We start from the raw sequence: 21,204 nt of genomic DNA, 5'->3' as shown, positions 1-21,204 counted from the left end.
GTAATTAACGATGGAACGTTATTACCCCTCACCTTGGGCCGGTTGGTCACGGCCGAGGTGGTCCTCTGGGCCGGTTTGGAGGTTACGGCCGGGGGGTTAAGAATGATGGTTGTTTCCCTCTCGGATGGATCTATCGGTGGTTTTGGTTATAAGGGTATATATGTATAAAGGTTATGTTTAACAATGGGTGGCATGTTGAGCCACGAGTTTGGTATACATATATACGGTTAAATAAAAGCTGTGGCCATTCCTTGCAATAAAGTCGTAGTTATCGTCTTTATTTAAGTAAATAGGGTATGGGGGGTAGAACCTGTTAACCTGCTTATCCCTTATAGATGCGTCAAGCTTCCTCCAGAGACAATGTGGAAGGACTATAATCCATAATGTCTCTTACTGGCTAGAAAGCCACTTGCAAAACTGACTCCAGAGTTCTGGGACATTCCAGGAGGTCTCCACTACCAAACATCTGAACTGAGAGCATAGCCCTCCACTTTATCATTTCCCTGAACCAACCTGTGAATCATCGACTCAGTAACTGCAATTTTATCAGGAGAGAAGAAGAGATATGGCACTCGATGTACATAGGTGCTTGGACAGGGTCCTAATCCTTCATACAATAATCAAGAAATCTGGCACTCAGATAAAAGGTATGCTTGCAAAAGATAATTGCTTTAATTCAGTATAACAGTGTGTGACAATGGTTAACGTTTCGGTCAAAACTTTGACCTTTATCAAAACTCACACTAGAAAGAAAACAAAAAAAATAAATATAGATATACTATATATAGATATAGTACTCAGAGGAAGCCCTATATACAAACAGTATAATCAAAAATCAGATATAATTTTTAAACATGGTAATACAGGCATCTAATTGGTCAAATACATACATATTTGCATATGCAGTACACAAATATACAATATAGGGTGAAGAAACATAAGCATTAATAATGATGTGGTACATAAGTGAAAGTAGGAAGAGATGTTTCAGCAAGGGAATCCCAGTAGGCAATGATATAGATATGCAGACATCTGAGGCATCCCACCAAAGATATGGAGCATAAGTCCCTGGAAGGGAAAAATAGAATTTAACAACAGTAATTTTACCAGCGTTGGTGATACAGTGGATTTGCGGTATGCAGTACAATATGATGTACGACCATGTCACTGGAAAGTAGTGCTGATATGTGAGAGACCCGAAGATCTTTAAATATCCCGTCATGTGACGCCAGATCCAGCCTTGCGACTGGATTAGACGTCCACAGCTGGCAAGTGATTGACAGTGGAGATGTTGTGGGACGTCACACCTGTTTTTGAGCCCAAATGTGACTCCGATGGTAAGAAGTGTACATATTTATATTTTTTTTAGTCCTCTGTAGAAAAAGCCATTCCAAAGGGTAATTTTCACTGCAACAAATGCGCTTTTTGCACACAGCCCCTTACTGACAATCCATTTCATATACAGTAGGTCGGGTAACTCACTTTGTAAAGCACTTTATTACCTGTAAAACAAAGTTCATTTTCTATGCAATTCTCTGCACTTTGTTTTTTTCTACATAGGGAAAATTATCAGAAGTTTGTCAGATTCAGAGAACATTCAAACAAAAAGAACAAGATACTCTGCAACCACGGATTGTGCACACCGATGTATTAAAGGACAATGCTTTATTGTATCCAAAACATAAAAAAGACATGTACAAGACAATTAAAAACATTTAAAAAACACATTCTGTACAGCTGTCCAATGACATATACAAAGAGTAATGCACAATAAATACTCAATTAATGTAGTACTAATATGATACAAGTCCCATGTAACAATAATAATGTAATATAATACAATGACTGGAGATAATGGCCTGGGTCAAGGTATTCCACAATATCACAGATGTAGTCATCAGTTGCCAACCCCACAGACTGTAAAAAGCACAACCATCAAATCATGTAATGATTTCAGTTGTATCTGTGGTGCCCCTGAGGCATCAGGTGCCACAGGGTATTGCATCCAGTAACAGGTGCGGTTCTAACCTCGGATTCCTGGAAGACCAGTGCCAGTAAATACCATTCAAACACACACATCTATGCCCTTTTTCCCCAGACTGGGTAACAGGCTAGTGACGGATCTGATGGATGGCCACCTATTGGTCGGGACTTATCCAATCCACTATTGTAACAAAGGTTACTCACAGCACCTATAAGTTGTGGATATGTTGCTAATAACAGGAGGTGCACACCTGGTCCAAGGGATCCACTTGGAACTTGCAGCAACAACAGAAAAAAGAAAGGACAGCTCCTCCAGTATGATAAGCAAAATTCTTTTCCTTTATTCCATTTGCAACGTTTCAACCTTCCGGTCTTTTTCAAGCATACAAAATAGCAATACAGGCTCCATATAAATATTACATTTATATGTCCTATTAATAAGTGGTGATATCCTGATATTATGTTCCTCTGCGTGTATGTATATCCTCATTATTAGAGTTGAGCGCGGTTCGTGGTTCGTGGTTCTCCAGTTCTAGGCTCGAGTGATTTTGGGGCCTGTTCTAGATCGAACTAGAACTCGAGCTTTTTGCAAAAGCTCGATAGTTCTAGAAACGTTCGAGAACGGTTCTAGCAGCAAAAAACCAGCTAAATCATAGCTTGGTTTCTGCTGTAATAGTGTAAGTCACTCTGTGAATCACACTATTATGACATTTCAGTGTATAGTGTGCGTGAACAGCGCCTTCAGATCACTGCTGTTTCTATAATGGCGATTGCCATTTTTTTTTTTTTCTTGTCTTCCTTCCCTAAGCGCGCGCGTCTTGTGGGGCGGGCCAGCATGTCAGCCAATCACAGACACACACACAGCTAAGTGGACTTTGAGCCAGAGAAGCAATGGCATGTGTGATAGGATGTCCATGTCACATGTCCCTGCATTATAAAACCGGACATTTTCCTCCAGGACGCCATTATCTGCCTTCTGCGTCTTTGGTGTCAGACATCACTGTCGCAGCTCCGTCCTCCTCCTGAGTCCTATAGCCGATACAGCTGTATGCGCTGCATACACAGCGTTAGACAGCTTAGGGAGAGCACTTTCTAGCAGTCCTTTTAAGGGCTCAAACCGGCAGGGTCAGAGAGCCATAGGTGACAGGTCCTGCAAACAGCAACAGCGTCTGTGTAGCCAAGGTCAGGGATTTCCTCCCTGCATTTCACCATTAGGAGGGAATAGAAAGGCAGGCTTCCATTCCTCTACCCAGAGCACCACAATCCTGCCACTGTACCCTCTTGTCCTCTGCACACTCCAACTCATTATAACTAAGCCATTATACTAGCAAACACTCAGTGTACCTAGTGGCATCCTAAACGTGGCTATTGGACTTTGCTATAGTCCCACTAGTGCAAAGACATTTGCAGAGCACGTCTGCCTGCATTGCACACTCCAACTTTTTTAAACTAAGCAATTTTACTAGCAAACACTCAGTGTACCTAGTGGCATCCTATACGTGGCTATTGGACTTTGCTATAGTCCCACTAGTGCAAAGACATTTGCAGAGCACGTCTGCCTGCATTGCACACTCCAACTTTTTTAAACTAAGCCATTATACTAGCAAACACTCAGTGTACCTATTGGCATCCTAAACGTGGCTATTGTACTTTTGTCTATTCACACTATTGTAAACATATTTGCAGCACGTCTGCCTGCATTGCACACTCAAACTTTTTTAAACTCAGCCATTATACTAGCAAACACTCAGTGTACCTATTGGCATCCTAAACGTGGCTATTGTACTTTTGTCTATTCACACTATTGGAACGATATTTGCAGCACGTCTGCCTGCATTGCACACTCAAACTTTTTTAAACTCAGCCATTATACTAGCAAACACTCAGTGTACCTATTGGCATCCTAAACGTGGCTATTGTACTTTTGTCTATTCACACTATTGTAAACATATTTGCAGCACGTCTGCCTGCATTGCACACTCAAACTTTTTTAAACTCAACCATTATACTAGCAAACACTCATTGTACCTATTGGCATCCTAAACGTGGCTATTGTACTTTTGTCTATTCACACTATTGGAACGATATTTGCAGCCCGTCTGCCTGCATTGCACACTCAAACTTTTTTAAACTCAGCCATTATACTAGCAAACACTCATTGTACCTATTGGCATCCTAAACGTGGCTATTGTACTTTTGTCTATTCACACTATTGGAACGATATTTGCAGCCTGTCTGCCTGCATTGCACACTCAAACTTTTTTAAACTCAGCCATTATACTAGCAAACACTCAGTGTACCTATTGGCATCCTAAACGTGGCTATTGTACTTTTGTCTATTCACACTATTGTAAACATATTTGCAGCACGTCTGCCTGCATTGCACACTCAAACTTTTTTAAACTCAGCCATTATACTAGCAAACAGTCAGTGTACCTATTGGCATCCTAAACGTGGCTATTGTACTTTTGTCTATTCACACTATTGGAACGATATTTGCAGCACGTCTGCCTGCATTGCACACTCAAACTTTTTTAAACTCAGCCATTATACTAGCAAACACTCAGTGTACCTATTGGCATCCTAAACGTGGCTATTGTACTTTTGTCTATTCACACTACTGCAAATCTATGTGCAGCACCTCTGCATGACAACCTCCTGCTCTGTTTTTAATAAGCTATAATGATAGCACAAAATACTGCCATTTAGTGGCATCATAGAACTGGCTGTTGTATTCCATTAGTGCCCCACTGGTGACAAGCTATTTCTAGCACCTCTACATCACACCCTCATGCACATTTTGCTACGCTAATATTATAGCAAACTCATGGAATTCATTGCTGCATTTCATAATTCGGAGGGATAGAAAGTCAGGCTTCCTTTAGCTTTTCCTTCTGTTCATAGACAGCATCTCCAAGAGCAATTTCCCCTCCACGTCTAAGTGTGGAGAGGCAGCTAGTGCGCATGCGTGTGCCAATGTACCCCAGCTGCAGCATAATTACAGTGTTTCGCGTAGTGAGTATGCTCAGCCTGACTGTGTTATTCCTGACGCTAAGTCTTCTTTTCGGGATACAGCGCATGCTCCCACACTAAGTGTGAAAAGCCTCTTTGCACAGGTGCTTGCATTCCGTGCCGGGTCTAAGTCCTGTTTTGTGCCTAGACACCATGCTAAAGCTGATAGTCTTTTTTCAGAGACTGTATTTCATGCTACTGAGCATGCTCAGGCACTTCCTGCATCAGAGACTAGGTCCGGTAATGAATTCTTTGGCCCTGGCCCTGATGTGGGGGTCCCATATAGACCACAGGGCATCAGGTGTCCTCCCAAATGGCTTGCAGAGGCCCACACCTATGACTTGTCACCGCATTATTGATGGTCAGACGATGACTGGTGAGGTGTTTGGGTCATGGCAGCCATGAGGTCATCATTGAAGTTGCGTTTCCAAATAGGACGCTAGTTATGCCACTCATGACGTGTCACTCTACTTTTGTCTCCAGGAGGTGCATTGTGGTTCACCCTGGTTTGGGGCGGACCCAGGTTATAAAAGGGGCTGGAGCCAACAAGGAGGTGCGCAGTCTTCTATTATGCTCCGAAAGAGCACACCTCCATGTGTTGAACCCATTGCGGCTTTAGGCCAGAGGTAGGCAGGGATAGGGTGGTGGATGCAGGCCACCACCACAGTTGGTAACGCAGAACGGTTAAGACCAGCTCCTGTCCTACCAGTCCTGCTTGTGCAGCCCAGTGGCATTAACAGGCCTGCTGCTGCTGATGCGCCTGCTGTCCACAGGTGTGGCCCCTACGCACACGGTCAGCGTACTCAATGGCCCCTGTGTTGTTAACAGTGAGTTCCTGGGCTGGGTGGGCATGTGGACCCTGTGACGCTAACAGGGCTCACAGTCTCCAGATCCGAATGGCGTCTAACTCGGTTCAGGCTACTATTAGTTTCATAGCCACACAGCTCTGTATCCTCCACCAAACCTTCCAGTTGCCAACCTCTCCTTTTCCAACTGGGAGCACGGTGGACACTGACTGCTGATGGGGATATATACCTTTCTCTTTCTTTTCTTATTAATTTTCGTTATATAGCGGTCACAGATTATATACCACTTTAGCCAAATCTGCCAGTCCCACTGTAACAGATGGTGTTTCTTCAGCAAATGTTACAGTTGCTTAACCACCAAATCCACGGACCAAAACTTTTTTCCCCTTTCCAACACACCTGTTCCCCTTTCCAACAGCATCTGTCCTTTTTCAACTCATTTTGGGATATGACCAAAAGTGCAACTGTGCAGGGACACCGTACTCAATGCCATCTCAGCACAGCAGCCATCCCTCGGTCCCTCCGATGTGGACAAGTAAAAGACCATTTCCTCCTATCCATGACAAAGCGTTGTGATTCACTCTGTGCAGCACTGGTGTTTAGTGGAAAAGTAGATCTAAGATTGCGTACCACATTCTGCAGATACTCCTGTATACGTGCGTCTATTTCTATGGCAGGAATTAGTTCGCCAAATTTTGTCTTGTACCGGGGATCTAACAGTGTGGCAACCCAGTATTCAGGATTACTTCAAATTCATACAATCCGAGGGTCATGTAGGTAGTGCAGCAAGAAGGCGCTCATGTGTCTTGTGCATCCAGGAGGACCAAGTCCTTGGTGTGTTGGTGGCAGAGAGGTGAGAATCGTGCCTCCTTCCTCTGCCCTCTCCCCACAACCTCGCACAACCGAAATGTGAGCAAGCTCTCACTCATCTGCTGAGTCTTCCATGCCCATCGCCAGTTCGTCCTCCATTTCTTCATGGGCTCCTGCACTTTCATCAACACTTTTTGCTGATACTATGCGCCCTTGTTAATCCCTCTACCTCACCATGACTGCCGCATAGGTGCCGCTGACCATCTGGACCTCGTAGATCTTGTTATCCCTTCCGCATATGACTCCTCCTGTACTTCCTCCCCTTCCTCTTGTCCCAACACCTGACTCCGAATAATAATTACAGTGTGCTCCATCATGTAGATGACCAGAATTGTCACGCTGAGAATGACATTGCCAGTGCTAAACATCTTCGTCGACATTTGTGAACTGTGTAGCAGGGTGCATAGGTCCTTGATCTGACACCACTCCAGCAGCGTGATCTGCACCACCTCTTGATCAAGTTATCCCAGGATATATGTCATACCGTATTTCAGCAGGGCTCTGCGGTGCTGCCACACACGCTGCAACATGTGCAGATTCCAATTCCTGCGTGTCGGAACATCGCATTTCCGGCGTTTAACTGCCAGACCCTAAGACTTCCGGAGTGATGAAAGTTGTTGAGCTGCTGTGTGCGCACGATGGAAGTGAGCACATAGCGAGCGTGCACGCTGCACAAGGCCATGTAGGCCGTGATGGTGTTTTAAAAATTGCTGGAGAATTCGGTTCAACACGTGAGCCATACAAGGCACGTGTGTCACATTGCCCTGAGGATGGCCCGCAGCCAGGTTTGCATCATTGCCGCACACGGCTGTTAAGTCACCAACGGAGTCCGCTCCGTCAATTTGTACTCCGGTCGCCAGGTGACAACGTGTTCCTTTCATGAATAGTGCTGATGATGGGAGAGTAGTCGATGCCAGTGGCGCAGGTGGACGCAGGTTATGCTCACCCACTGGGCTGCATTACCTTGACAGATGCAGAATCTCTGGCTGAATGTAGCTGGTGGGTATCTCACAGATGAAATACCATCATTCAGCTACAACCAATGGGAAGACACCACACCCTTTTTTATGCCCATTCTGTCTGCAGACCACTGCTAGACATAGCTATGAACCTCTGGTTAATTTTACCCCCAGTTCAGTTTTATGATTTTGTGTGCTTGTTACCTGACTACTTTTCCTGCTTGCTGTTTATGTACCTTGTTGGCCGATCCGCATTTCACCTCTGCTTGTTTTCTGATTAAGTCCTGGCCGTCCCATTGTGTTCCTGTTCCTCAATTAATGTTTTGACCCTGCCTGACTACTATTCTCTGGAATAGCGGTGTGACTCACATTTCCCATACATTTCAAAGTAAAACTTTGACCGCCTGATGGCATTGAGCTCTGCTGCCAGCATAGTAAGGAGGTGTGTGGTAGTCCTTGTGCGCAGTTGCAAGACAGGGTGGCCTGACCACACAGGGTTTGCGCCAAGGTGGAGGACCCACACGAGGTTGAAGAGGCAGAAGCAGTGTATTAACTTCTACATACAGAAGAAGGATTGAAACAACTCGTGGGGACGGCAAGACTTGTACAGCAGACCCTTCTCCATCTCTCACCATAGTTTGCCAGTGCCCAGTCAGTGACATGTAATGACCCTGTCTATGCTTACTGGTCCAAGTATCTGTGTTGAAATGCACCCTGTCGCACACAGATTTTCTCAAGGAAGTGGTGATGTTGTGTGCGACATGCTGGTGTAGCGCGGGCATGCTTTTCTTGGAGAAGCAGTGGTGATTGGGCATCTGGTACTGGGGCACAGCGACAGACATAAGGTCTGTAAAATCCTGTGTGTCCACTAGGCGTAAAGGCAGCATTTCGGTAGCCAACAGCTTACAGAGGGATAGAGTCAACCACTTAGCTTTGTCATGGGTCGCAGTAAGTGGCCTTTTATTTGACCACATCTGAGGGACAGAGATCTGGCTGCTGTCTGTAGACGGTGTTGAGTAGGGTGTCCCTGGAAAAATGCAGGTTTGTGAGGAAAGTGCAGGCGGAGACATGATGTTGCCTTCATCTTGCCTTCAGATCTGTTCATCTTGTATCATTTTTAAAAAACACAGCAAGCAAGGGTTACTCCAAGCGGAGTCTCCCTTTTTTCCAAAAATTGGGCACACAGACACCGCATCAGTGGCAGCACTTGTGCCCTAGTTGCAAACAGGATGTTTTGATTTGCATCAAGCACATTCAAAAATACGCCATAATTAACCGTCCCCAGCATGACACCGGGGTAGGTAGATAAAGTCTTTGCTGAACCATGACTTGGTCATCTTGGCTCCTTTTAAAAACAATGTAAGCAAGGGTTACTCAAAGCGGAGCCTCCCTTTTTTCCAAAAATTGTGCCCCACACACACCCACCCATTCAGTGGCAGCAGTTGTGCCATAGTTGTACACTTCACAGCTAGATTTGCATCAAGCACATTCCAAATCCACAAGCATTTACTCTCCCCAGGATGACACAGGGGTTGTAAATTCCTTCTGGATCCATGACTTGTTCATTTTGATGAACGTCAGTCTGTCCACATTGTCACTGGACAGACGCGTGCGCTTATCTGTCAGCACACACCCAGCAGCACTGAAGACACGTTCAGAGACAACGCTGGCAGCTGTACACGACAAAATCTCCAAGGCGTAACTGGATAGCTCTGGCCATTTTTCTAGATTTGAAGCCCAAAATGAGCAAGGCTCTATTTGCAAAGTCATGGCATCGATGTTCATTTGTAGATACTCCTGTATCATCCTCTCCAGCCGTTGACTATGTGTCAGACTTGTTGTCTCTGGTGGCCTTGCAAAGGAGGGTCTAAAAAAATTATGAAAAGATTCCATAAAATTGCTGTTACCAGCACCAGATATGGTCCTACTGGTACGTGTAGACTGTTGAAGATGACGAGACCGTCGCATGTTTGTCAAGTTACAACTGGGAGATTCCCTCCCTGCACCTGCACGGTTGTTTGGTGGAAAAGCGGATCTAAGATCGAGTAACAGCTTCTGCTGATATTCCTGCATAAGTGCGTCCCTTTCTATGGCTGGAATTATGTCACAAAATTTGGACTTGTACCGGGGATCTAATAGTGTGGCAAGCCAGTAGTCATCATCACTTCTAATTTTGACAATACGAGGGTCATGTTGGAGGTAGTGCAACAAGAAGGCACTCATGTGTCTTGCGCAGCCATGCGGACCATGTCCACGCTGTGTTTGTGGCATAGAGGTGCTAACCGTTCTTTCTTCCTCTGACATCTCCCCCCAACCTCTTTCAACTGAAATTTGACCAAGGTCTCCCTCATCCGCTGAGTCTTCCATGTCCATGGACAGTTCGTCCTCCATTTCTTCATGTTCTCCTGCACCTTGCTCAACATTTCGCCTGCTACCATGCGCCCTTGTTGATCCCTGTCCCCCATGGTCCCATGCCTGCCGCGTTGGTGATGATGAACGTCTGGACCTTGGTGATGTTGTTGTGTCTTGCGCATATGAATCCTCCCGTAGTTCCTCCCCTTCCTGTTGTCCCACCCCCTGACTCCGAATAGTGTTTAGCGTGTGCTCCAGCATGTAAATGACTGGAATCATCATGCTGATAATGCCATTGTCAGCGCTAAACATATTCGTCGCCATGTCGAAACTGTGCAGAAGGGTGCCTAGGTCCTTGATCTGAGACCACTCCATCAGGGTGATCTGCCCCACCTCTGCATCTCGTTGGCCCAGGCTATACGTCATGACGTATTGCACCAGGGCTCTGCGGTGCTGCCACAGTCGCTGTAACATGTGGAGAGTTGAATTCCAGCGTGTCGCCACATCGCATTTCAGGCGATGAACCGGCAGGCCGAAAGACTTCTGGAGCGATGCAAGTCGCTCAGCTGCGGCGCTTGAACGGCGGAAGTGAGCAGACAGTTTTCGTGCCCTGTTCAGAAGGCCATCTAGGCCGGGATAGTGTGTTAAAAATGGCTGGACGACAAGGTTCAACACGTGAGCCATACAAGGTACGTGTGTCACCTTGCCCAGGCGAAGGGCCGCACCCAGGTTTGCAGCATTGTCGCACACGGCCTTACCAGGCTGCAGGTTGAGTGGAGACAACCATTTATTAAACTCGGACCGCAGAGCTGACCACAACTCCTCAGCTGTGTGACTCTTATTCCCAAGACATGTGAAGCTAAAGACCGCCTGATGCCGTTGCGCTCTGCTGCCAGCATAGTAATGAGGGGTGCGTGATTCCTTCTGCGCAGTGAGAACGCTGGTGGCCTGACCAGGCAGGCTTGGGGCGGAGGTGGAGGACCCAGATGAGGTGGAGGATGCAGAAGCAGTGGCGGAACTTGGACAGACAGAGGATTGACACACAAGTCGTGGGGACGGCAAGACTTGTGCAGCAGACCCTTCACCATCTATCACCATAGTTACCCAGTGGCCAGTCAGCGACATGTAACGTCCCTGTCCATGCTTACTGGTCCAAGTATCGGTGGTGAAATGCACCCGTTCACACACAGAGTTTCTCAAGGAAGCGGTGATGTTGTGTGTGACATGCTGGTGTAGCGCGGGCACACCTTTCTTAGAGAAGTAGTGGCGACTAGGCATCTGGTACTGGGGCACAGCGACAGACATAAGGTCTCTAAAATCCTGTGTGTCCACTAGGCGGAAAGGCAGCATTTCGGTAGCCAACAGCTTACAGAGGGACAGAGTCAACCTCTTAGCTTTGTCATGGGTCGCAGGAAGTGGCCTTTTATTTGACCACATCTGAGGGACAGAGATCTGGCTGCTGTGTGTAGACGGTGTTGAGTAGGGTGTCCCTGGAAAAATGCAGGTTTGTGAGGAAAGTGCAGGCGGAGACATGATGTTGCCTTCATCCAACGTTGGTGCTATCGATGTTTGAGAGAGCTGTACACAATCACTTGTTTCCCCTTCCAAACCAACTGACGACCTACCAAGCAAACTGCCTGTTGCAGTTACAGTGGTGGAAGTTGTGGGTGGAAAAACAAGTGTGACAGCTGTCCCCACAGTCCTAGAAGATGACGAGCGCGCGGATGCAGTGGAAGGGGCAGGCGGTGGATGGTTGGCTCCACTAGGCCGCATTGCAGCACGGTGAGCTTCCCACCAGGCCATATGATATTTATTCATGTGACGATTCATGGAAGAAGTTGTCAAACTGCTGAGGTTTTGACCTCTAGTAAGATAACCATGCCAAATGTTACAGATCACATAATTTGGTCGATCTTTTTTTATGTCAAAAAAGGACCAGGCTAGGCAAGGCTTAGAGGCCATGCGACCTGTTGATCCACCCCGAATAATGCTCAGAGGCAGAGTGGTGGCTGAGGATGCAGTTGTAGACGTGCTACCAGTGCTCCGACTGTGTCCAGGAAGGCGCAAGGTTACTTCGACGTCGGTTGCATCCTCCTCCACCGCCTCTGTTGACCTCCTCGAGTGTCTGACTGTGGGTTGACAGTAGGTGGGATCTAGAACTTCATCATCAATTGTTGTGTTTGCACTCCCCTCCCCCTCAGACCGAGCCTCTTCTTGCCCTGACCGAATATTTAAGTTGTCATCCCAATCGGGTATCTGCGTCTCATCTTCATCAGTATGTTCCTCATTGTCTATAACCACAGTTGTTGGAAAGGCAGCATTTTGGTAGCCAACAGTTTGCAGATGATGAAAGTCAACCTCCAAGCCATGTCATGCCTTTCTAAAAGCATGTAAAACACAGCGAGGGGACTCCAACCACAGTCTCCCTCGTTTCCACTAACTGGGCCACACACACCCCACTTGACTGGCATCGGTTGAGCCCCCTTTTGAAAAAGAAAAAGATGCTTTGCATGAAGCACTCTCAAAAATACGCGTGCCTTTCCCGTCCCCTGGCTGACCCAGGGGAAGAAAAGTCCTCAGAGCCATGACTTGTTCATCTTGGTTCTTTTAGAAACACAGCGAGGGGACTCCAACCACAGTCTCCCTCGTTGCCACTAACTGGGCCACACACACCCCACTTGACTGGCATCGGTTGAGCCCCCTTTTGAAAAAGAAAAAGATGCTTTGCATGAAGCACTCTCAAAAATACGCGTGCCTTTCCCGTCCCCTGGCTGACCCAGGGGAAGAAAAGTCCTCTGAGAGCCATGACTTGTTCATCTTGGTTCTTTTAGAGACACAGCGAGGGGACTCCAACCACAGTCTCCCTCGTTTCCACTAACTGGGCCACACACACCCCACTTGACTGACATCAGTTGATGCCCCTTTTCAAAATGAAAAAGATGCTTTGCATGAAGCACTCTCAAAAATACGCGTGCCTTTCCCGTCCCCTGGCTGACCCAGGGGAAGAAAAGTCCTCAGAGCCATGACTTGTTCATCTTGGTTCTTTTAGAAACACAGCGAGGGGACTCCAACCACAGTCTCCCTCGTTGCCGCTAACTGGGCCACACACACCCCACTTGACTGGCATCGGTTGAGCCCCCTTTTGAAAAAGAAAAAGATGCTTTGCATGAAGCACTCTCAAAAATACGCGTGCCTTTCCCGTCCCCTGGCTGACCCAGGGGAAGAAAAGTCCTCAGAGCCATGACTTGTTCATCTTGGTTCTTTTAGAAACACAGCGAGGGGACTCCAACCACAGTCTCCCTCGTTGCCACTAACTGGGCCACACACACCCCACTTGACTGGCATCGGTTGAGCCCCCTTTTGAAAAAGAAAAAGATGCTTTGCATGAAGCACTCTCAAAAATACGCGTGCCTTTCCCGTCCCCTGGCTGACCCAGGGGAAGAAAAGTCATCTGAGAGCCATGATTTGTTCATTTTGGTTCTTTTAGAAACACAGCAAGGGGACTCCAACCACAGTCTCCCTCGTTGCCACTAATTGGGCCACACACACCCCACTTGACTGACATCAGTTGATGCCCCTTTTCAAAATGAAAAAGATGCTTTGCATGAAGCACTCTCAAAAATACGCGTGCCTTTCCCGTCCCCTGGCTGACCCAGGGGAAGAAAAGTCCTCAGAGCCATGACTTGTTCATCTTGGTTCTTTTAGAAACACAGCGAGGGGACTCCAACCACAGTCTCCCTTGTTGCCACTAACTGGGCCACACACACCCCACTTGACTGGCATCGGTTGAGCCCCCTTTTGAAAAAGAAAAAGATGCTTTGCATGAAGCACTCTCAAAAATACGCGTGCCTTTCCCGTCCCCTGGCTGACCCAGGGGAAGAAAAGTCCTCTGAGAGCCATGACTTGTTCATCTTGGTTCTTTTAGAGACACAGCGAGGGGACTCCAACCACAGTCTCCCTCGTTGCCACTAACTGGGCCACACACACCCCACTTGACTGGCATTGGTTGAGCCCCCTTTTGAAAAAGAAAAAGATGCTTTGCATGAAGCACTCTCAAAAATACGCGTGCCTTTCCCGTCCCCTGGCTGACCCAGGGGAAGAAAAGTCCTCTGAGAGCCATGTCCACATTGTCAGTGGACAGACATGTGTGCTTATCTGCCAGCAGACCCCCAGCAGCACTGAAGACAGGTTCCGAGAGAACGCTGGCTGCAGGACACGACAAGATCCCCAAGGCGTACGTGGCGAGCTCAGGCAATTTATCAAGATTGGAAGCCTAAAATGAGCAGGGCTCAAGTTGCACAATAATGGAATCGATGTTTCCTTGCATATACTCATATATCTGTGTCTCCTCCTCTTTTTCCTTGTCCAGCTCTTTTGTTTTCACATGAGTATATGTCCTTGTCACTTTCCCATGTGTTGTGAGTTGTTTGTGACCTTTTGGACACCTTTGAGGGTGTTTTCTAGGTGTTTTTCTGTGTTTGTGATTGCCTGCCATTGTTTCCTATTGGCTCGAGTTCGGTTCGTCGAACGTTCGACGAGCCGAACTCGAACGGGACCTCCGTTCGGCGAACCGACCTCGAGCCGAACCGGGACCGGTTCGCTCATCTCTACTCATTATATGGACTTCGCCTATTATAGCGGCACATCCGTTTCCCTTACTGAAGGTGGATCGGGTCCATGGGTTATACATTCAGCCTTTTATGGCTATGTTATAGTAACGACGCCACCGCAGTTTTTTCCAGTCAGTGAACTGTTTTGTTTATATCGCCGCTGGATTTGCGGCAGCTGCGCAGTCATGAGGAGCCGGGACAGGCCATTACTTGGAAGGCGCGTTCATATCCTATAGGACCTATGTAGGATAAACACGTAATGTGAGGATCTGCAAGATTTTCACCGATCAAATTAAGACACTGACTCACATGCACATTGGTGCGCTAAATCGGCGGTAACGGACATGTGATAGATCAAATTGATGGAAAGATCTAAAAGCTATATATAAATAATGTATATGTGATTATAGGTTTATATCTGTATTTCATTAGGGCTGTAACCTTTTTATGATGTTTTTTATGGGTTTTTTTATCTTACATCCAGACACTAGGTTTTTTCTATGAGTGTCCGTATACCACTGTTTGCATTTGAAGGCTGTCTCTTGTGGGGGAAGTCTTTATTGTGATTGGTAACAGCTTTGACCATCTGCCTATTTATATGGAGCCTGTATTGCTATTTTGTATGCTTGAAAAAGACCGGAAGGTTGAAACGTTGCAATTGGAATAAAGGAAAATAATTTTGCTTATCATACTGGAGGAGCTGTCCTTTCTTCTTTCTGTTGTTTATCCAATCCACTAGTCAGAAACCCAGGAGGAAGTGGGGCTAGTGAGTGCAGTTGACGGGAGACGGACATCTTGTAAGACATTTAGTCAGTAAGACATCTAGTCAATGCTCAGACAGAGAGTGTAAAGTGACTTGTTGGGCTAAAGGAGTATGGTCATTTAGGAGAGTACGATGTGAGAACTCACGGGGCCGAGCACTGGCGGGGTGCTGAGCCCTAGCTCAGGAAGATGCTTCAAGCTCAACTGATACATCTGCCCGGTGAGGGGATCATCAAGGTTCCTCACCAATGTTAGTGTCCGGGGCACAGCAGCAAAGAGGGAACCTGGGAACAGGGACAGAGGTCTGACCCAAGAGAGGTTCAAGCTGCTTGCCATATGGGCCAGGACTGTGACAACAGGAGGGGACCCCAAAACGCTTCAGGCCACGGGGACCCACCAGCTGCAGATGGGTGCATGGAAGTAAAACTCACCAGGTCACCACATCGGCACTGGGATCAAGGGAATACCGGATTAGCTGAGGCCCAGATTGGTAGAGACCAGCACCAGCCGGGTTGCAGCTTCACAGAACCAGTGAGTAAAGAACAAGTTAAACCACAGCCTCTGTTTTGTCTGAATTCTTCCTACACCTCTGCATCACCAACTTTCACCATACTACAACCACCATCATTCTCCCCTGGGGCTTAGTCCTACTTGCGGAGGGCCATAACATCCAAGCTGCTCATTTATTGTCCTTTTCATTTTTCCCCTTTCTTTTAAGCGACCCCCAGGGTCACCGATCCGGGCACCGGCCACCAATGATACGTCCCCGTGAAACAAGGCCCGGTACCGAGTACCCCAAGGCTCTGGGGTGCGTCATATCCACATGTCATTTCCTCATTCTTTGCCTGGCATTCTTTCAATTGTGCCTCTTGCAGTGTATGCACAATTATTCTCTATCTTGACCTTTCACTATTGCCTTGGTCCTCCCCCTTTTTTTGCCAGACTTTCTCCATCTATTGAATATATTATTACATGATGTGATGGTTGTGCTTTTTACAGTCTATGTTTTGGATACAATAAAGTATTGTCATTTAATACATCGGTGTGCACAATCCCTGGTTGCACAGTATCTTGTTCTTTTTGTTTGCTTTTTCTATTTTGTATGCGATTGTAGCACCCGTCCTAGTATTTATCATATGTTACGATTTATTTGGTATTGCATTCACAATGTTCTTAAGCTGGGTTCACACTAAGCGACAGCGACAACGACGTCGCTGTTACGTCACCATTTTCGGTGACGTAACAGCGACCTTGTAAGTCGCTGTTATGATCGCTGCTTAGCTGTCAAACACAGCAGAAGCAGCGATCATAACGTCGCTACATGTGCAGAGAGCAGGGAGCCGCGCGCACTGCTTAGCGCTGGCTCCTTGCTCTCCTTGCTACAGTATACATCGGGTTAATTACCCGATGCGTACTGCAGCCACATGTGCACAGAGCAGGAGCCGGCACTGGCAGCAAGAGCGGAGGCTAGTAACGAAGGTAAATATCGGGTAACCAGGGAAAGGTCTTCCCTTGGTTACCCGATGTTTACGCTGGTTACAGCTTACCGCAGCTGCCAGTGCCGGCTCCTGATCGCTTCATTTCGTCGCTCTCTCGCTGTCACACATAGCGATGTGTGTGTCACAGCGGGAGAGTGACGACCAAAAAATGAAGCTGGACATTCAGCAACGACCGGCGACCTCACAGCAGGGGCCAGGTCGTTGCTGGATGTCACACACAGCGACAGCGACGGGACGTCGCTGCAACGTCACAGAAAATGGTCGCTGTGGAGCATGTCATTGTCGCTGTGTGTGACACCATCTTTAGACAAGATTCAGAGAACATTGTCACTCCGTGATTACAGGTAAAGGGTCTCCCAAACTGATTAAACACATCAGAGAGATTCATGTAGCTGATACTAGGGTTAAACCCCTGGAGAGAGGGAGGTGATAGACACAAACAACTGTTACTAAGAGAGACAATATGGATTATTAATACTAACGCATAGGGTCATTTAGGTGTTAATGAGAATTTTTTTTTTTTTTTAAGAACAATGTATTATTGCCTTTCTTTACATCAATCAACAATATCTTTGTTTATTAACAATATCTTTGTTTATTAATGTCCGCACTAAATACTTTGTATTGATTAATTCTACACATGTGATGCTAGGTATGACGTATCAGAAAGGGATTGATTTAAAATTGACTCCAGATTGTCATATCTTATACAGACCCGTGGAAGTGCACAATCGGCGTGAAACGAACGTCGTCTGTCTGCCCTCCTGCACTTTCCTCTTCTCCTGTGACTGTGGTCCCCTATCCAGGGACGTGTTTTAAGAGATATGCAATAAATTTGGACTTTTTACTTTGAAGAGAGTACTGAGATTTACCTTTTTATTTGGAACAACTCGGACATGGCTGCCTAATAGGCCATGGAGCATTCCTTATACCTGCTAAGGAACCAGAGGGAGATGCAGAGTACTAAAACACAGAATAGGAAAGACGTCCAGAGATATAAAAGAACCAAAGATGACAAAACATAAAACATGAATACCCAGTGTCAAAAGAGAAGTACTTACTGCAAGAAAGTATAGCCTTCTACTAACTAACTTTTGGCAGGAGAAAGGAGTACTAGAAATAGATGTGAGAGCAAAGAGGTTAAACCTATCTGCTCTCTACCTAGCAGGCATAAACACTTGGCCGCGCGGCTAGAACTCCAAGCGGGATCCACTTAGGACAATAACCAGCACTGAAGAATAGCAAGGTGAAGGTAAAAATAGTTCCACCCACAATATGATAGAGCAGACTAAATTAATAAATGAAAACATCTAGTGACTGAAAAAGAATGAGCAGATAAGGAAACCGATCATGCAGCACAGGGTCGATGGATCAAATCCCGGGGCATGAAAGAGGAGAAGAGACTTGGAGCCGCATAGACGGGATAGCATTGGTCACACACTGCACTGGGTTGGGCCGGGACTCACAGGACTAGAAAGAATGGGAACAAACCAGTGGGAACTAGAACTTTCCTTGATTACGTGCTGTAGAGCTAGGACTGCTTTTAAGCTAGGTGCCAACTATCTCACATGTGAAGTTGTAACTGAAGACATGTGGAAACTGTTAAGTAAAGAATTGTTGCTTAAAGTGAACTGGTGGTCTCCGTCTCAGTCTGAACCTCTATCTAGTCCTGGCCTGACGCATACAATGATAACCTGTGGCCTCCTAAGAGGTACGGCCTTTTTCCACAAGTCTATGCACCAAGCCAGGACCACGATTGTCATGTTATGTGCCAGGGTGTCCGAAGTCAATCCCTTGACCATGACTACCGCCCTGCGCCGCTCTACACAGTGCTAAAAGTTCTATAACAGACTGGGGTGGGTACTATAAGTTAACGAATACACCTGTGTCTAGTAAATTCTGGACTTACAAGGTTGCATGAACACTTTATGTGCTGTAATGACAGTAAATTGTATTATTTTCCCATTAACTTTGTGCAGTATAATAATAATAAAAAAAGAAAACTCTACTTTGAATAGTTGGGTCCAGCAGGTCTCCACTTTATTGTTTGTAAGCAAGGACACAGTAGTGTTTCATATACATGTTCATGCAAGCAGAATCAGCCTCTTCTCCAAGTATCTCTCGCAGTCTGTAACAAGAAGTGTTATTTAGCAATAAAAATGTGGCAAATGCCTTCTATAAACTAAACTATGACATACTGCAAGTCTTAAATTATATTTCTTCATGCATTTTTCAGCACATAATGTACAATGATTTTCCTGTATGGAGGAGGGGGTGGAGTGGTACCCCGCACAAATAGCAAAATCCCCTTCCCCCCACTTCTTATATCCCAAATTTTCCATATTACATTAACTTAGTGCCAAAATAATTATGCTGTAAAGATTGGCTTTGGCTCATGGTTATCTGGGACTCCTTTGCTTTTCTTCTGACATTGGAAACTTAAAATGTATGGAGGACAATATGGATTTAATAATTTAATATAGTATCAGGAAATTGTGGGGAAAAAAATTCCTTCTATGAAAGAGCTGAAATTTATATTGATATTTGAAACATGACAATATTTTCAATCAGAAAACCAGGTTCATTATTGTTTGATTCAGAAGAGATCTTTCAAGATTCTGGAGTCGACTGACTTGAACCCCAAAGAAAATCAGTGGTGGGATTTCAAAAAGGCAGCTGTAGCACACAAACCCAAGAATATTAGTAAACTAAAAGCTGTTATCCATTAGAAATGAGCTAAGATTTTTCAGGAACACTGCCAGAAGCTGGGGCTTGGTCATAACAGCCAAAAGTTTATCTATTAAATAGGCAAATGTATCTATCAGAAATCAAATTTGGCTCAAATTTCACAGAAAAATTAGATTCAGCAGATCCTAAGTTTTTGTAATTTGGTTCCCATAATGAGAACTCATCTTCTCACAGTTCCAAATCCATAAATCACAGTTTTGGTCTTTCCATCTCTTCATGTGGTTTTGATCTTCATTTTCACAGCCTATCTTTGACACTGACTAAACTGCAAAGTGTCATGGCATTGTAGGCCAAAGCAGATCATGACATTGTATGAAGCTTAGTCGATGACTAAAACTTACAGGATGTAATATCATGCTTCACACCAAGACATCATGACACTGTGAGACCTAGTCGATACCAGTAGTGGTAAAGACCGGTCTGGGGCTTTGAAGATGAAGAGTGAAGTCCTGTGAAGATAAAGTAGGAGACCAAAACAATGAGGACAATGAGATATACAAATATTGTGAGGACAGGGAGAAGGGAGTATAATTTGTTTTAATTTTAAAATCTTATTTTTTTATGTTCTGGGGTCTAGAGAGACGTCTTCAAAATATAATAAGACACATTCAAATTCTATTGAAACATGTAAGTAATATGTAAGTAATTCTATACATTTATACATTCTATACATATACACCAATTGAGTGAATCTGCTAAATTGGAAGATTGTTAAATATGGTCATTCTTATTAGTGCTGTACTAACTACTAAATATACTGGCCATTATGTGGTTCAATAAATAAGACTGCGATAGTAACTAAAAATTAGGATTTTGTGGTGAATTTGGAGAAGCCTCTTGTTGCTTTTGTTCTTTTGAGCTACTAAATTGTTCTTGTTTTATTAGCTTATTGCAAAGAGCAGAAGGTTTGTACATTTTGCAAATAAACCTAGCTATATCTATGCAGTATAAGAGGCCAAGAAGATGTAATAAAGCATGCATTTATATTTCACCTTTCTTCAGTTTGCTTTAGAAATTGTTCTGCTTTTTTTGCATCTTTTTCTTTGAAATCCTGATACATATAAAATATCTCGAGGAATCCAATTACGTCTGGAAGAAACACTGGAGATTTCAGCAATATATCGGTGATGCTGTAAGAGAAGAGTTGCTTATGATATATTTTATCTGGCAAAGTACATAAAAATAAAATATTCTAAAAGACAAAATATGGCATTTGTTCATCATATTGAAGCACACAAAAATCATAACAAGCAATCAAAAAGTCATAACTGAAAAAAAGGAAGAAATGAAAACACCAAACCATCCTTCAAAAACAAGCCTTAATATGGCTCATTAGGAAAATATTAAAAAAGTTCCAGGTCTCAGAATATAAAGATGCAAAAACAAATAAGATTTTGTAAACTATGGTTTTAGTGTATAAAAGTAGCTAATAATACGAAGAATAATTTGGTCTTATCACTTTGACTGCATGATGAACCGCTTAAAAAAATATAAAAAAAAATGTGAATTTGTGTAAAATGTGTAAAATGTGAATATGTGTAAATAACTATACTGATGAGGGGAACCCGCCACCACAAACCCTCAATGTAGGCTCTGGGCGGAC

General features: G+C 45.1%; 1 protein-coding gene across 2 annotated transcripts in view; it reads right to left on the bottom strand.

Annotated features, from left to right (window-relative positions):
• Positions 1-744: 744 nt before the first annotated feature.
• Positions 745-21,204, bottom strand: part of LOC142245126 (putative methyltransferase DDB_G0268948) — a 179,006-nt gene continuing 158,546 nt past the window's right edge. For both annotated transcript variants that reach the window (XM_075317482.1, XM_075317483.1), the window contains exons 6-8: positions 20,594-20,731; positions 18,863-18,981; positions 745-1,068 (exon numbers count right to left, since the gene is read on the bottom strand). In XM_075317482.1, coding sequence (XP_075173597.1) covers positions 18,894-18,981; positions 20,594-20,731 — 226 coding nt within the window. In that variant the 3' untranslated portion in view covers positions 745-1,068; positions 18,863-18,893. The remainder of the gene's footprint in view (positions 1,069-18,862; positions 18,982-20,593; positions 20,732-21,204) is intronic.

The sequence above is a fragment of the Anomaloglossus baeobatrachus genome, chromosome 7 (genome assembly GCF_048569485.1).
Source record: "Anomaloglossus baeobatrachus isolate aAnoBae1 chromosome 7, aAnoBae1.hap1, whole genome shotgun sequence".
Lineage (NCBI taxonomy): Eukaryota > Metazoa > Chordata > Amphibia > Anura > Aromobatidae > Anomaloglossus > Anomaloglossus baeobatrachus.
Note: the sequence above shows the minus strand (reverse complement) of the source record. Positions and strands in the feature narration are given on the sequence as shown.